We start from the raw sequence: 17,728 nt of genomic DNA, 5'->3' as shown, positions 1-17,728 counted from the left end.
CTGCCCCTGTGGGAGGAGGCCCCCTGAAGCCCCGCTGGCTCTCCGCCTGTCCCTGCCCAGGGCGCGCTGTCAGTGCGAAGAAGAAATCGGGTGGTGCCCCCGCGCGCCCTTACGGCATCCGCCTTCGCGTGTGTCACCCAGCCCCAGGTCACCTGCTCGTCCTGGGAAGATGCATTCTTTCGGAAATGAAGAAGCGGTCTCTCTGGAGCGGCTCTTTGGGTTTTTCTGCGAGTGCGTACGGCATGGACACTGGGAGCTTGCGCAGGCCTGTGTGCCCCAGCTGAGCCAGTGGCAGGGTGATGGCGCTGAGAAGGTGGAGGCAATTCTTCAGGCTCTGGTAGCTTGTCCCGTGGGGGTAAGGTAAGTAAGGTACTGTTTTGGTTCAGTAGGTTTGAGTGTGAAATGAGGAGGAGCAATTGGTTTAGCGGTGGCTGTGGGAGACAGGTAGAATCTGAGAAATAACACTTTCTTCAGTGCTGAGGTGTCTTGGATGTGTCTAGATGTGCTGTTACCTGAACGTTGACATCTTGTCGCTGCCCAAGCACTTAGTAGGCTGCCCAGCCCCCTGGGATAACGAGCTGTGTTCGTTTATGCAGTTGACATGGTGATTGATGCAAGCTTAAAACTATTTGGAAACATTTCAGAACTGATTTTGTTAGATTTTACTGAAGGATAAGAAGGAGAAGGAAATTACACTCCTTTGACACTGAACTTTGGTTAATTTAGAAATGGTGCCACCAAGATTAGCACTGTAGTTATTTAAAATGTTCTCTTGTTTCCAGCTCTTGGAAGACCTTCTAATTTCTAAAAATTTAAACTCTTAAAAAATTCAAATCATGCTATTGATTTCTTATTTCTCTCGCACTGGATTTTGAAATGGCATTGGTTTTACTCAATCCTAGTTAGTTTTGATCTCTGCTTTTCAGGCGGATGCATATGAAGGGTGACTTTCTAGCACTTCAGGGAACATTGGTATTCCCCCTCTCCAAGCAGATGATCATACTTCTTCACATTAAAATTTGTGTAACATTTTGGTGAAGTTTCTAAGAAACAGTTTATACCGACAGCAGTTAAAGAAGTCTGGAGGAAGGTGTGCACATGGTTAGATGAATATTACTAATGGCCATGTATATGTGAGACATAAGCATTTTTGATCTTTTTATCTTTGGTAGTTGGGCTATCACATCTAAAGGCTTTAATTAGCAGTGCTGAGATTTTTAAAGGCCCATAATTTATCTTGTGCTTTTTCCTTTTCCTAGTCCCTTTGACAGTACTGAATATGTTCCCTAACTGTGGTTTTGGAATGTGTGTACTGGACCACATGAAAAGCTGATGGAAATTAGAAGTATTCTTTGTTTAATTAGTACCTTACTTCACTTTTAGTTTGGATATAGAGTTGCACTTGTGCTGCTGTGACCTAAAACTTAGTCTCATTTTTGGGGGGTAGAACTGGACAGAACAGGAAATAGCAGTGTTTGGTAAGTGGTTAGATTTCAAAGAAATCTGCTGAAGTGCTCAAAGAGGGCTATACAGACTGAACTTTAGACCGGAAATAAATGTCATTGTTCTGAAGCAAAGAACTATGGCAGTTGGTATTTGACAGATCTAAAAGCAGTTATTTGCACAGCAGAGATCATTGAGTTAATGTGTAAGTAGTACCAATATTCTGGTTTCTCTGCATTCTCTTCCTGTCTGACTCATCTTCAGCTAGTTAGTCATCTTTGTTTTTATCTTACACAAAGAAATACAAAAATCAAAATGACCTCTGACAGTGTTTTCCTGGATCTTAGAGATGGGAACGACCTTGTATAATCCAGTGTATGTGCTTATTGCTTTTGTAGATGGGGACAGAATTCTAGCCCATGGAGAACTGCATGGCTTTGGCTTCTTGTGCTGGAAAAATGGCTTGCCAGGAATCAGGTACAGAAACATCTAGCTGACTTCCAAGTGCGACTTACAGCTCTGACTTGTAGCTGACTTCCAAGTGCAAAATGTCTGCCTAGTTGCTTACTTAAATAATAGGCTTTCCTACATTTCATGGAATTAAGTTCTCAAGGTAGCTGGAGAGGTGCATTGCTTTTGCTTTTAACAAACTTGTCAAGAAACAACTGTTAATCTCCATGCTGGAGAGAAAAAAATTATTTTGTTTAGGTAACAGAAGTTGGCTTTTTAGCATTGAGCATTTCTGTAAATGGAAAGCATGAGTGTATCGACTTCTGCATTTGTGTAGCACCTTTCTTACATTAAAAATGAAATAGCTCAGGCATCAGACAATTCTTCATAAGCTTTAGATGGTGAGGGATGTTCTTGCTGTATTGCTGTTTTCAGACAGACAGGTGCAGTATGTTTCAGGAGTAAAGGAGAAACTAGACTTTTTTACTTTTTTTTTTTTTTTTAATTGGTACACTGGGATGTGTGATTATACTTTTTTTAAAATTCATTTGTCTTTGTCACTACTTAGACTTGCATTTTTTCTTTACCTTCTGACAAAGTGACACTTGTCTCTGTTTCCAAATGTATAGATAAATGGAATCCACTGATGTTGGAGCAGAACCTAATTGTGGAATAGCCTTTAACTGATTGAGAATTAGGTATCTTCAGAGAGATATTTCAATCTCAAAATGTTAATGAAATAGCTAAGATTAGGTTTATATGATAATGTAAACAAATAAAAGTTTTATTGGCTAACATCTTTCCCATTCTCTTATATTGTTTCAGAAGACTGTTCCAGTTGTTCTACAGAGAGAAACTGAATTTTTATTGTTCTTGGAAGAATTACAGAAAGATGTCTCTGAGGAAGTCCTAAAGGTGAGCTACTTAGTATGCCTTACTTCTTCTTGTTAGTTATGCAGAATGTCCAACTTTATCAGGTTTTGGGATCGAAGTTAATGCTTCCTGCTAACTTGGCTGCCTGAGATTCTAATGTGTTATTAATCTTCTAGGCAACTGAAAGAGACTATAATTCAGATCCCTTTCTGAAGTTAATCCAATGTGCCTGCAAGTGATTTCTGTGGCTAGAGAGGAGGCTGTAGGGAGGCAAGGAACAAGCTTTTCTATATGGTCTATCTAACACACTTCAGTCCTGACTGCAGCTACTTGCCACAGTCTTATATCTGTAGACACCTTTAGTAATCATAAAGCTAAAACCCACTGTAAGCCAAAATAAATCATAGTCAACAAGCACATTTTAAAAGTATGTCTATTTTCTTTTTCTTCCTCCTAAGATCTTAATTTTCATCTCCTCCATACCCCTTTGCCCCCTTCCTGGAAGTTTTTGGGTGCTGTACTGTTACTACTGACAATATTTGGTAATTGGTATGATGTGTGCTCTGAAGTCCAGGACCCATTTTTCCATTATTAATTAATATATGCAGATTATTTGAGAAATACATGGAAATATGCAAAGATGGATTACTACCAAAAGCAAGTATAGAGCAGAAAATCAGTAGAGTTACTAACTGTAGAACTGTCCTGATTTGGTATTGGTTACAACAGAATTAGACCTGACACGGTGTGTGGCATGTCCTCAGATTTTGCTTCTAGTCTTACAGGTTCTAACTCTTAGAAGAATTTTTTTGTTTGCCTTTTTTTAAGAGGAAAATGAAAACTTATTATATTCAGAGGCTATTTGCAGTTTTTAAATATGCATAAGGAAAAGGTGTTCAATATTTCCGTAAGGATAGAAAATTAGCAATTACAGGATGAAAGCAAGCAAGGTAAATTCGACTGTTGATTAAAATAAATCTACCTGAAGTCTGTTAATGACTAATGAAGTCCGTGTATGTTACCATCTAACCTCCAAGGCCATGAAAGATTGCACCATCGTTTGCAGTGTTGCACAGAAGTAGGAGATTCAGCAACCTCATATTTTTGTCACAATTACTGTCAGAGGCATGTTAGTAGGTAGAGTTATGTTTTGGTCCAGCAAATAAAGAAAACAATGTTGTAGATTTGTCTTCTACTGCTAATATTCTCATTTTTGTGCACACCAACCACCTCTCCTCTCCGTATTCCCTGAGTTGTCTCTTCCAGCCAAGGATAGCACTCACATAGTTCCAGAAGTGCCACAAGTGCTGCAGAATTGCTATTCAACTTCCTACTTCCTTCCTACCCCTTATTGGGAGAGCTAATTAGGATTTTTTTGTTTGTTTGTTTTCCCCTTCCTAGTTCTGGAATTGTAGGTTTGCTTCTGTTAGCAAGAAAAATTATTGTTGCTTAAGAAAGAAGTCTGTGAGATGGCTTCTGATTCTGTTGACCAGTGTTAACCAAGTTTGAAAAATTAGTGTTGATGAAGTGGTAGATAGATGGCATGAATCTGGAAAAGTAGGATTACAAAAAAAAGACTGAACACTAATCGTCATGCTCTTACTGACTTATGAAGAAACCGTCACGTTGACGGTTGATTTATCTTCTTGCTTTCAGGTTTCTCCTATTTTTTAAATAATTTATTTCATATTTTTAATGGAGTCTGAAAGGCTTACTCTTTTATTATTTCTCTATAGGAGCTGTTTGAAGCATTTGAGTGCACCCAGAATAAGCACATCACAGACAGGAAAAGAAGAGATGGCTGTTGTCACAGATTCAGTTTGGATGTTGTTTCAGCTCTCCGGAAGCTTTTGCTGCGGGCTCCCCATAGGGCAAAAGCCCTGCTGGAGTTCTTCCAGGAGGAACAAGGCGCACACAGCTCCTCGCTCCAGCAATATTGCTCTCTACAAAACATCTTTGTTGAATTTCTTCGTGACTCCTTGAAATCTCTGCAAAGGCTTCAGTGCAGTTCTGAGATTTCAGCAGAACTAGATCAAAGAGAACTAGTGGATACAATTTATGCTGCTCTTAGTATAGTGACTTTTGAGGTGGAGCATCAGGCAGATGAAGTACGACACCTATTCAGGGAGCTCTTGGATGTATGCTGGGCTGAGGGAAGCCCACTGAGGGAGGAGAAGCTACTAAGCTGTATGCTGAGGAAACAGAGCCATGGCCTGTTAAGCCTGTATAGCAGTGTTCTCATAGAAAGAACAAGAGAAAAATTTCTGGTGTCAAAATCAATACGAAAAGGTTTGTTTCACTTTTTGCTTTGTTTTAATTTCTTGTTTAACAAACCCATTGAGGTATTAAGCAAGTTGTCAAGAAGTCGGGCAGTGTTCTTGCTAAGGTGCCTTAACAAGCCATAGAGTCTTGTAAAAGATGATGCTAAAATGACTTAAAGCAAGGAGTTGGCATAGGAATCCCAGGGCTCTCCCTACATTGCTGCAGTCTATGCTGCTACATTGCTGCAGTCTACGCTGCCTTCTTTTGTGAGCACTTCCTTTACCACGTCTTGTTGTGCTCTATTTTAATCTGCTCAGCTTTCTCCTGCTGCAGATCTTGCTTGTAACTAGAAGAGTGACTCTCCATATGTATATAAAGTTTTTATTGATTCAACTCCAGCTCGGGGTCATCTGTGCTGGAGGATGTTCCATTTCAGGCCAATAACAGTTCAACTACCTCAGTAATCCCAAAATGTTAAAATCCCTTAATATTGGAAAAGAAAACTTCTAGAAGTGGAAGGAGATGTGGAGTGGACCAATATCCCAGTTGGAAAGAAGATGCAGTTTGATTATCTGCTCGCTTGCCAGAGCCCAGCTGTTGTTTTTGTACTGGGTATTACTTCACAGCTTCTGTCTAGCTCCCTATGACTGGTACATTTAGTTGGGGATCTCAGTTCAAGCTGAATGGCAAGTGGTGCCCATGCTCTTGTCAGGAAAGTGGCACGTGAACATGCAAGGAGGGAAAAGCTAGAATGCCTACCTCCTTTTGCTCGCGTCTGTACACTGAGGTATAAGTCAGTCGGGTTTGTATCTTCTCTCCTCCCTTCACTCATAGAGATTGCTGAAGGGAAGTTCAGGCTGGTGTGGCATGGCAGACTGTGGCATTTCTGATAATAACTGCAGTTAGTGCTTCCTCGTGGGGGAAGAGAAATGGAGATACGGATACCTTCACTCTCACTGGGAGTAGTTCAGTTCTTGCTTTGCACAGATCTGAGAAGTTCCTGTGCTGGACAAGTCTTTGCTAAGGCCCTGCAAAGCAGCATAGTGTCTCAGAGCACAAGTGAGAATTCATGCAACATACAGATAACGTGTATGACTAGAGAAAGAAAGGCAGTGTGACCTGAGCTAATCCTAACAACCCGTGTGCTGAACAGTCTCTTGCTATGTTAACAGTTTCCTGGTTTCCTATCTGACCTGTTTATTTTCTATCAAATTTCTCTGCTTGGCTTTCTTGTTATCCAATAACAATATCTGAGAGTCTTAACTGTTAACATGTAACAGCTGGTTAGTATCTGAGGAAATGTTGAGTGTTTCTCAGTTTAAATTAACAGCAATTATGCTTCTTTCAAAAGTACCCCTCTGTACTGGAAAGTAATCTTGTTGTGATGTTTTTTAGGTTCATCTGAGCAGCTGGATACAGAGCGAACAGTGATGAGTTTGTTCTCAGATCCCAAAGAGGCTCCTTCTTGGAAGACAGCTTATTTCTACTGCCTGAGCAACAGCAAGCACTTTCTGGAACAGATTCTGGTACAGCCATAAAATTATTAAGAGGGAAACCCAATGGTGGCTAAAGTCAGTCCCTGTATTGAACATATCTTGGTGGTGCACAGAAGCATTTTGTATTCAGATAGTGTTTACCAGGGGTCATGACTTACAGGAACAAGGAGGTAACTGATGATAACTCCCCTACTTTCAGCTGTGTGATGTACTCAAAACATTCAGTGAGATTTTTGGAAAAGCTCATCTGCATGCAGACCGAAGATTAGATCTTCAGGATTTAAGAAGTCCTGTGTTCTGCTTGTAATTTTGTTGGATACGCCAGTTGATTTACCCCATGACCTTCAACGTGTTACTTTGCTTTTCTGATGCTGGTAGACTTGGGGCAATGAGACTAGTTTGCATAGTAAAATTTATGTTTTAAAGAGCTTGAAGACCTGGTGAAAAATACTCTGGTGTGAATTAAATGTATTTACATAGATAGAAGAAATAGAATACAGGTAGGCGGTCACTGTTGAAGTGCGAGTTTTTAAGGTTGAACATATTTCCACTTCTAAATAATGTGCTCATTCTTACATAATGCCCTTGACAGAGACATAATCAATAGAAAGAACGTAAAGATAATGTAGCAAGGGAGCGTGAGTTGGCTCTGCAGTAAGCATTTGAAATGATGTTTTTTTCCTCATGACAGTTTTATTGAAGAGTAACCAAAAGGCTTGGAAAATAAAAGTTTAGGGAAGTTCCAGATGCAGAACTTCATTATTTTAGTGAAGCTAATATTGAAATGGCTACTTGCTTTACATGACCTGCCAGGCATTATGGGTCTCTGCATTTTGGAAGGATACATACTTCTTCCTTTCATTTTCTAGGTGACTGCATTAACTTTACTGAAAAGAGAAGACTACTCAGGCCTGAACAGCTTATTGAGGAGAGAATTCAACCCCCTTAGCCGCCTCTTGGTATTGCTAGGATGGGCTCATTGTCAAAGCTTGGAATCAGCAAAAGCATTGCTATGGACTCTTCACAAAACTCAGGTAAATCAGCAGAAAGCAAGTGGCAGTATCCCAGTCTGAGTCCACGGGAGTTTCCAGTGAGAATGTTAATCTTTCTCGAAATGGAATTTAAAAAGTTAAGATGTTACAGCTGAGATGTTGTGTGTAGGTAACATTATTGGACACTTGCCTGTTTTCTTACTCCTCAGCTGTGAAGGGAGTGTGATTGCCCAGGAGATTCTGAAAGTTTCTCTTGCATCAGCTCTTCAGCCTTTGCTGTTAACATAAGAAAGAGAAAGACAGCAATGGTTGTTGATTAGTTTTGAAAAGAGCTGGGTGGTGTCGTTTTGTCCAGTGAGTCATCCCTGGATAGTGACTAATTCTGGTCACAACTAACCTGAATTCGGCAACAGGGTAGCTTGGAAATTTCCCATACCCATTCTCCAAATGAAATGATAAATTACAAGAGCTGTGACTGAAAGATCCACCTTGTTTGGGGGGAGTCTTCATCTTTGAAGGAGAGGGCTCTAACTGAGGGTGTAGTTGCAGTTCAGATGATGTATGCCTGCAGGCAACTGGCTTGGATGCCAGAGGTGGGGAGAGAGGGAGCCTTGCACTGCTGACTCATTGGGGCAGATCTAGTCTGCTATTGCCTTAAGGGGAGTTACCATCTATTGGTAATATACTGAAGGTCTATTCAGTAGCCTCTGCAAAGTGAAAGTCTTAGATTTGATTTTAGCAGGCAGGCATCTGTAGTAGAAGAGCACATGGAAAAGGAGGATAACTATCTGCTATACCCAGTATATCATCTTTTCTAGCACATGATTAGTTCTAAAGATTAGTGTCTTAGACTGTTATTAAGAAGCATTAATTTGCATTTTGAAAGTTAACCTTGAAAAGGGATGTAGCCACCTTTCCATGGTCTGTAGGTGTGTCAAGTGGAGGCTGACTGATTTTGGTGCTCCTGCAGAATAGCCCTTCCTTGCTGGCTTTGTAATAAAACTGGCAATTTTCTGTACTTGAAAGTTACCATCTGGAAAAAGAAGTCTTAACGAACATCGCGTATGTGACACAGGCTTGGTTCCACTGTCTGACTAGAGGATTTGTTGTAAAGGGATTCTTTTATTTGTCTTTCCATTTAGGATCTGTGCAATGATTCAGTACTGAAAGATTTCTGTGACGGGCTATGGGCTCATGTGGAAGTTCTTGAATGGTGCATACAGCAAAACAGGTAAAATGATGAGAAGGATGTTTTTCCAAACTGTCTTGCCGGATCTGCCTATTAGTCAATTTATGTATGCAAATAGAAATTGTGTTCTCTTCTGTGAATCTTGGCTAATCATCTTCTAGTGACTGTGTATCACAAGCTCTTGAAATTGCTTCATGGGTGTTAGTTATGCTATTTGTTTTTCTTTTTAACTGCAGTAGTTTTGTTGAAACAGAATTAGAGTGGGAGGTACGTCTTTGACATGGCTGAAAGACCTAGATCTGTTTGTGCCATTTCTTTGTTTGTTCTCTCTTGCAGTATTTCTATCCCAAGGAAGGTTCTTTTGCAACACCTGCACAGTCTAGATTGCCACACTGCAGTGTACTCCCTTCATCATCTCACTAATCTTCTGGCACTGAATGAAGACGATGTTATTGAGCTTCTTCAGAAAGTTCCTGCTAAAGACCAACAGATGCAGGGTAAATGTGTAGAGTTGTGAGAACACAGAAAAACCCCGATCCATCGAATATGTGCTGCTCAGTATTTCTGCCAGGAAGAATCTGTTCTTTTGACCTATTTCTGTAAATAAGGAAGATACTGCTTATCAGCTGTTTTGCGGAAGAAAACTAGAGAGCATGTGGAAATTATTTTAGAATCCTTGTGGGGAGTAAATTGTCTCCCAAGAAGGAGTTGTGAGATCTCTTTGATCTCACAAGGACAGATCTCTGAAAGAGGTTTTTCAAAATGGTAACAAGACTTTGCACATACTCATAGTATGTGTTACTTATTGTAACTTATATACTGTATAATACCCTTAGCTTGAAAAGTAAGTGTATGTTTTGGATTTCAGCCATCTGTGCACTTAAATTTAAAATCAAAGGGCAAAGCCAAATGAAATTGACAGTATCTCATACTATAACATACTCATTTTTGAAAGATACAAAATGTTGTTTTTTCTTCTAATATTAAGTCTTACCAAATCTAATTTAATATTAAAATCAGTAAGGCTTACCTACAGGCTGTGTTTACGTCCCTCTTGCCTCTCTTTTCTCATCTCCCTGTGTGGCAATTTGGTGCCTAAACTACCTGAGATTACTAAATGCATTAGTTCACTTAGAAGTAACTCTCCTTGTACACCCTTTTGATTGCGGCCTATGTCCAGGTTCAGCTGCTGCTATTTTAATGCTGTTTTCTCACAGGGCCTCTTAATAATGATACAGAAGCTCAGTCTTCCTGCGTGTACTAGAACCTAAGAAGCTGCAATTTTTTGTGCCTTATTTCTTCTGTGGATGGGAATTTGTACATGTGTCATTTCAACCTGAGTTTTGTGGAGAGCTCTTAGTGATGGATCTTGCACAGATTTTCCAGGTTGCCTAATAGAAAGTAGTTTTCTCTCCTTCCAAGATCATATTGTTAAGATGTTGGTTTCCAATCCTATTTTTACAGGTTTTGTTGTTAAAATTATTGAGACAGTTGTCTTGAATGGTCTTAAAAAATGTAATGATTGAGACTCTATATAGATCTCAGGTTTCAGTGTCCTGCTTTCTGAAATTAATTGTTTTGTTGTTGCTGATGTTGGGTTTTCTTTTAATCAGTTCTTACATTTTAATTCTTTTCTGCTTAAATTCTGTCAAAACCTTTCAAAAACAGGAAAAGGCAGTCCCGTCATATCTTCTGGGAGCTGCATGACTGTAGCAAAAGAACTCTAGCTGTGGTTTCTCTTCTTTTTTGAGATCAACTTAATTTACAGAACTAGTTAATGGAAGACAAGTCCTCCATTGAGGTCCCTAGTGATTGTTGTAAAATTCAGATAATTCTATAAGCACAGTTTAATAGAATCTCCTTTAAAATAATCCATTTTGAAACTTAAAGGGAGGAGAGGGGTCATGAAGTTTTGAATTGTCTGACTTGGTAGTGTTAACGGGCCTTTTTCTCCCCTCACCTCACGTACTTCCCCTTCTTCCCTTCCTTTCTGACACGCATCTGTCAGCTGCAGTAGTGAAACTGGAGTAGTGGTACTGGTTGACAGTTGTGTTCAGGCACCCTTCAGATCAGTGAGTAACACTAGCTTTGATCAGTCACACTAACAAAAGAAATGATGGGCAGAAATTTCCACATGAGTTACAGAATTCAAGAATAAGGTGTTAACGTTTCTGGCATATGAAAAACAAGTGCTTATAGTTAAAGGGTAGTCCTTCAGTATTGGTACAAGGAAAAGGGTTGGTTTAGACACAGATACTGACACAGACTCACTGCGTCCACATGGGAGGCAAAAGTGTATTAAACTTGCATTTGATTACCAGTGTGTATCTTACAGTATCTCTAGCTAGCTATTTCTCTTTTTCAGAGGACTGTATTTATCGGATCTCTGGCTTCACCTGCCTGAAGTCCTCGTAAGACAGTGGTATTGAGAGCTTTTTGGGTGCTACATATTAGTGTAGAGCTGTTGGTGAATTATAGCATTTCTGTGGCCATGTGGGTTCTGCAAAGAATTCATACTTGGATGTTTCCTTACTTCTGTCTGCTGTCTACATTACAGTTTCCACGATTGTCGCTGTTTAGAATTGCAGTGATAGGGAATAATTGGTTTCAAACTGTTCATGCTCTCAGGGCTTTTATCTTGGGCTGCTTTTCTTTGAAATCATGCTCAAGCCTTGTGGAGGACAGCGCTGAAACACTTTCTAGGTAATGCTATTCAGTCCAGACTTTGGATGGGGACATTATCAGTACATCAAACCAGTGCTTTGTTAAAAAAAACTTTGCTAATGCTTCCCCTGCACGACAATAGGCAGAGGGACAGTCTACCCTTTGTATAAGAATATAGGATATTGGATTCAAGCACTAATTTAACACTGTCTGGGGTTTTGATTTTTTTGTTGTTTTGGATTTTTTTTTTAAACATTTGTACAGTAGTTGGATAATTCATCTAAACCCAGCATAACAGAATATATGACTCTATATTCCTATGTTCCTGGGTGAAGAGAATGGTGATGCGACTTTTACATAATTTGCAGCTCTGATGTTCTCTTGTACTAAGAAGGGATCATGTCTCTGGCATGTGATACCTTCTTTCCTCAAAAAAAAGCAAAAGGAGGAAGGAGTGGGTGTAGTACTTCTCTAAGTGGCCTTTATCATAAATGTGTGAAGGAAACTGTGGGACTGTACTTTTTCTTTAATCAGTTGCAGATTGTGTATGATCTCTATGGCCAGCCATTGTGGATAGAATCAACCGTGATACCTATTTATTAGTACAAATCTGTAGAGATGCTGGTACTCTATTCTCACTACGGTCATAGCCAGTCTACACTATCTCCCTAGTTATCTACTGTGTGATAGAACACAAAATTCTAAGATGCTGGAACCAGACAGGGTCTGTCCCTGGGTTGTAAATGCAGCAGTGTAGCTAAACCACGTACCTCTAATGAGCCTCGTCATGAGCAGGTTTTGATCATTCTGTGCTGTAGCCGCACCCTGCAACACAAATTCACAGAAAATTTCCTTTTCAGAAGGGGATCCAGACCTTACTTTTCTGTGGCCATCTGTTGTGGTTTGTTTTTTAGGGTTTTTTTTTTCCCCACATGTTGTGAAGTAACAGTGAGGTAGAGCAAAGCTGGGATGGAGGTGACACTGGGGAAGAAAGATTGGATAAATATTGCTGTGTGGGAACTGCAGGAGAAAATTAACTTGTTTTCTTGTCTACCTCCTATCCCCTCACCACCCGTATTTCCCTCCACAGTGGCAACACTCCCTAACACCCTGAGTCAGCAACGCAATCTGGCACTCTTTCGAGCATTTTGTGCCATGAAGTATGCTATCTATGCTCTCTGTGTGAATTCACATAAGCATTCCAAGTGCAAAGATTGCGTACGCAGCCTTCTTGGCGATATCCCTGAAGATGCAACTTTTGGAGAACCAGCAGGTGATTGGCCTCCTTTCTCAGGTTCAGTAGCTTGTACTTCTCCATTTGCTGGGCTCTGAACTATCACTTATTATTGGGATAATACTGTACCCTGTGTACATACGATGGTTTTATTCAGTGGGCTATGAATGCTTTGCAAACAAGTATAATGGCATTTCTTTGAGGTGTTGTTACCTTTAGGAACAATAGATATGAATAAGCTACCTGCCTTGTTCTAAAACATTTAAGGTAATTGTATTAAAAATATAGTGCAAAAAGAAGGTGGTATTAGATATAGGATGGTAGTGGCAGGGATGCTTTTGTAAGAGCTTGTGATTTCCCAGAGCTAAAACTGATTTAATAGCTAAAATAGGTGTAACCTGAGTTTGCACATCATTGTACAAAGTGATAATTGGCATTACTGAGAGAGAGGAGGCACACTATCTTTTTATATGTAAAATGTTGGACATATATTTACTTGATTTGTGGAGGAATGATCGGCTCCGAGGCACTGGGACAGTTCCCTCTTCTAGGATTTTCTTAAAGGGCAAAGGTTGGAGAAGGAACTCCTGGAAAATGTTGTAAATGTTCTTTATTTTTGTTTTTAATTATGCAGATTCCTCTTCAGTATTTCCTCAGTATCTTGTGAAGTGTCAGCAATTCTTAAGGAGTGTTCCTGCTCCTCTGCGCCTGGAGGTTTTGGAGAACATCTTCTCCTTGCTTTTTGTTTCCTACAGTGACCTCCATACTGAGACTCTTCTACCTGAGGACTATGCAGAGGATGATGATCTTGACAAAAAGAGTACTACTGTGAGTGTAGAAGGCAGTGCTAGTCGGCGGTCTTCCATGTCGGAAAGTCCACAGCGCCTAATAGGGGCTGAAAAGAAATTAGAGAGACAACTGCTGGCTGCTCAGACAGTTCACACCGATACCCAAGATCTTCATGACTTGATGTTAGGTGGCAAAAGCCGAGAAGCCTCTAGGCTGAGCTACGTGGATCTGAAACACTTCACCAGTGGTGTTACTGGATTTTTAGTGGATGACGTGGCCATGGATGCCTTCCTCGCATTGCTTCTCAACCATCTGGAAGAAATTCGGAGTTCTCTCCCATGGGACTCCAGTAACGTGCTTCGTGAAGAGCTGGAGCTTGTTGAGTGCTTGAATCTTTCTGCAAGCAGAGATGCCTTTGAAAGTCGTGTGTTACAGTTTTCCAAATACCTTTCTGAAGCTCACTGGCGATACAAGGTAGTGATGAGTAACAGAAATGCAGGTAGGTTTTGTATTTGGCACTTTCTGATGTATCGACACTGTTCTGTTACAGCTGTCCAGGCAGTGGTCTCAAGACTAAATTCCCTGAGCATCTTACTGAGGGGGCATATTTTGGCAGATATTAGAAGGGTGATCTAGTTGGAGATCACCTGGTTCTTGCACCATTCTCCAACAGGAGTGATCTCTATTCTAATCAGAAAGTTTGGGGTTTCTTTTTCTTTTTTCCCTTCCCTTTGTGGACACACTGCTTCAGTTCGCCTGTCTTTCTGCTGCTCCTTCGTCACGAGTTATGTTGACAGTGCAGTGATATGAAGGGACATGGTGGTGTGTGATCCAATGCAAGCCAGATAGATCCATCTCATTCATGGACGGAGTGTTGATTTAGTCTAGTCTGGAAACATGTTAGGACCATATCAGAGGAAGTTGGATTATTCTGGGATGCAGACCACTCCTCAGGAGCAGCTTGAACAACACACTCAGGAACCTGTTTCCCACCCTTCTTCATATCCTTCTAGTTAGCCCTGCTACTATCAGGTTTCTGCTTGCATCATAGTGTGGCTTATTGTGTATCTCAGACCATGCAAAGTCCATGTCCCAGGAAAGACTGGGCAGCATGGACCTTAAATGTTCCAAGTTTCCAAACTTGTGTTCAACTATTTCTCAAGTCTCCCTCTATAAAGGAGGGGATGTGATGGGACTTATGTTTGAGTAGGCAGCCCTCAGTGTTTCTATTGGACAGACAGCAGTTTTCTGTGGATTCTGTGCTTTTGAGTCCTGACTTCTGATAAATGATGACAACTATTTGGGGAACATCTTTCAGGGAAAGGTGGCTGGCTTTTCTTGACACTGTATATCTCTTGGATTTTCTCTCTCAAGGGCTGGCACCCCCATTACTTGCTCACTTCCAGAGTTGTTGACTGAGTCAGGGTTCATACTACCCTGCATTACTGAAGAACCCAGTTGTTTCAGCAAACCCTTAATGACAAATCAAACTCTCTCTTTTACTATTTTAATTCTTACTCTTTTTGCCTTGTTTCTAGTTGCTTGTGTACTTGGACTATACCTGTTTTTCTATATAGTTAGAATCATAGAATTGTTTGGGTTGGAAAAGACCCTTAGTACTCCTCGGGGGTGTGTAGAAGGTATAGTACATTCCAAGCAGCATTGGATGTGGATGTGGAAAACACAGTATTAGTTGAATTGCATCAAAATTACTTCAAGGTGCTGATTTAAACTTCACTGTAGAAGAGCTCTTAGCTGAGATCAACTGTGTTTCCTTTGGGGATTTGCCATCATAGCTCTACCTATGTAGATGTTTCTTAAGGTAGACAAATAACTGTTTATGGCCTGTCCAGCTTTTGGTAATGTTTTTGTTTAAATGTTTCACAGAACATCAGCTTGCAGCTTCCAGGAGATACTGCTCTTTAATCAGGTGCTCCCGCTTTAAGAAACGAAGTAGATCTCAAAGGTACAAGACAGGTGGGTTGAAAAAGTGACTTGGAGAAGACCTCTCTGAAATATGCATAATTTTAGTGAGCTCATAGCTGAATGCAATTAGATTTAATGGACTAGGAGTACAGAACTAGATTTACTTCCTTTAGTTTTCTAACTGGTTTGAAGTGTCTTAGTCCAGTTCCACTTGGATTGAGGTTGTTTTCCTAAAGCTCATCTGCACAACTAAAAGATTATTAATTTTAAATTCAGATAAGAAAATAACTTCTTTCATACATAGTCTGATTTGGGGCAGGGGAGAACTTTGCAATTACAGTACCAATTCTTCCGTTTCTCCACTATATCCAATGATATATTTTAATTCCTATCACAATAGTATCTAGGATGTGAATTTACAGGAATTGGTGGCTTAAACTGGCAGCCTTAGGAGAAAGTTGGGTTCATCATTCTTTTGCTATTTAGCCTTTAAAAGGTACATCTGGTTTTGGAGTGGACTGTTCCAAAATAAGAAGCTTTAAAGTATCTGACATGAGTCACTGATGGGCCACCTCAACATAGTCTCTTACCTAGCATTTTCTTCAAATCAGAAGTTTTTGCATTTATCATAGACATCAGTGGTGGCTCAATTGTGAGATGCTCTTGAAGATCTCTTGCGGTTGCCTGATCTATTATTTGCAGTAAATTTGAATTACCTCATGTAGAAAAAGTGCATTTAATGTGCTGGTTTTGATTTGTTTCCATTTTAGATGGGAAAGAGGGAACTTCCAGTCCATCATTAGAAAGTACAAGCAGCGAGTTAAGCACCAGTACCTCAGGTATTAAGCCACAAAAGTAGTATTTCTTTGTCTTGTCAGTGTGCATGATAGAGTATTTGCTTGACTAGTTAATGTGAATTACTGCTCTATGCAGGACAGAATTAGAACTTTTCACTTCTCGGAGCTCCCATTTTTGGCTGACTTTTATCTAATTAGAATAGTATATATCTCTTCTTCTGGAATAAGAAAATTAGATGTTTCTTGATATTTTTGGCTTGCAGGAAACAGTATGCAATGTAGTGATGTACAAACCATCAAAAAACCTGATAGACTGGTAGTCATGTAATCTAAAACATGCTTAGGCATGCTAAATTGATTTAATAGGTCCAATACTTAAGACTTCTCCCTTTATCCATATTGAACCAGTGCCCTAGCATTGCGTCCACATTATGTAGCCACTAAACAGTGTTACATTTGGATGAGATCCAAACTGAAAGTTCTGACCAAATATTGAAATATTACGAGAATTTTTAACAAGATGTTTATGTTGACCTCCTTACCCTAAAACTTCCTTGTGACTCTGCTCCTATATTTTTGTGTTAAATATGTGAAGTACTGTTATCTGATAGTTGGCTGTTATCTCGTGAAATGTTTTTTTCCCATAATAGTTTACTGATTAATTCTGTTGTCGTGCAGAGGGAAGTACCAGTAATGTGTCTGGCTTGAGTGATTTGGAAAGCAGGGTGAGACAACATCAGCAAAACCCCCTCATTCCTATGATGCTTTCCCCACCAGAATCACTGTTAGTTTCTTGTATTTTGAGAGGAAACTTCGTAGAAGCCCATCAGGTAAATGAGTTGCATGTATTTTGTGCAATTAAAAATCTAATTTTGTATTGATGTTTGTGGTTGTGATAGCTGATGAAATTCGTGCTTCTTCTGCATTAGCAAGCATAGGGCTGAAGTAGCTGCATTCCAAGTGAAAGGGTCACTTCAGAAGTAGAAGCAAGTGAAAAGAACAAAGATATTCCAAACCAGCATCCCAAGGGTGCTGGGTTTTTTTTTCGTTGTTACATAAAAATGCTTTCTCTAAACCTGGGTTGTCAAAGCGTGAAAATGTTTGATGAGAGCTGGCCAAGCTTAGTGTTTCAACTGAATGAAGAACACAAAGAGCTCATGTGAAGCCTCATGAGGAAGCAGCATCTGAACTGCTTACTTTAGTCAGTGAATCAAAACCATGACACTCTGCCACTTGTAAGCTCGGCAGGAACATGCAAATGAATTCCTTACCCAAAGCGGAGCCAAAGTGTTGATTACATTTATTTGAAGGAGGTATGTTTTGAGGCTAAATTCACGGTACTGAAAACAGGAAGAAAGACTTGAAATTGACAGTCTGCACATTTGTAGTTCTTTGCTCCCTCACAGCTGTGCGTACCTTTCTCTATGTGGCTTTTGGGCCATTTGTTTAAAATAGTTTACCTTTGGAGGCCCAACTTGATAGATTTCTCTCGTTACATAGTGTATTGAAATCATGAAGAGTCATTCTGAAAGGTGTGGTTTACGAAAATTAATTCAACTCTAGCCTTGCAGCAGATAATAGCGGAGCTTTATAAAAATAGTTGAAAAATGTCT

General features: G+C 40.0%; 1 protein-coding gene across 1 annotated transcript in view; it reads left to right on the top strand.

Moving 5' to 3' along the window:
• Positions 1-169: 169 nt before the first annotated feature.
• The window catches only part of ZFYVE26 (zinc finger, FYVE domain containing 26), a 47,905-nt gene continuing 30,346 nt past the window's right edge, over positions 170-17,728 (top strand). The window contains exons 1-13 of the mRNA XM_009587456.1: positions 170-360; positions 1,842-1,920; positions 2,719-2,808; positions 4,503-5,055; positions 6,424-6,554; positions 7,394-7,558; positions 8,659-8,747; positions 9,042-9,202; positions 12,460-12,642; positions 13,238-13,891; positions 15,280-15,369; positions 16,089-16,157; positions 16,794-16,945. Of these exons, the coding sequence (XP_009585751.1) occupies positions 170-360; positions 1,842-1,920; positions 2,719-2,808; positions 4,503-5,055; positions 6,424-6,554; positions 7,394-7,558; positions 8,659-8,747; positions 9,042-9,202; positions 12,460-12,642; positions 13,238-13,891; positions 15,280-15,369; positions 16,089-16,157; positions 16,794-16,945 (2,607 nt within the window). The remainder of the gene's footprint in view (positions 361-1,841; positions 1,921-2,718; positions 2,809-4,502; positions 5,056-6,423; positions 6,555-7,393; positions 7,559-8,658; positions 8,748-9,041; positions 9,203-12,459; positions 12,643-13,237; positions 13,892-15,279; positions 15,370-16,088; positions 16,158-16,793; positions 16,946-17,728) is intronic.

Source organism: Fulmarus glacialis, unplaced genomic scaffold (assembly GCF_000690835.1).
Source record: "Fulmarus glacialis isolate BGI_N327 unplaced genomic scaffold, ASM69083v1 scaffold11841, whole genome shotgun sequence".
NCBI lineage: Eukaryota > Metazoa > Chordata > Aves > Procellariiformes > Procellariidae > Fulmarus > Fulmarus glacialis.
Note: the sequence above shows the minus strand (reverse complement) of the source record. Positions and strands in the feature narration are given on the sequence as shown.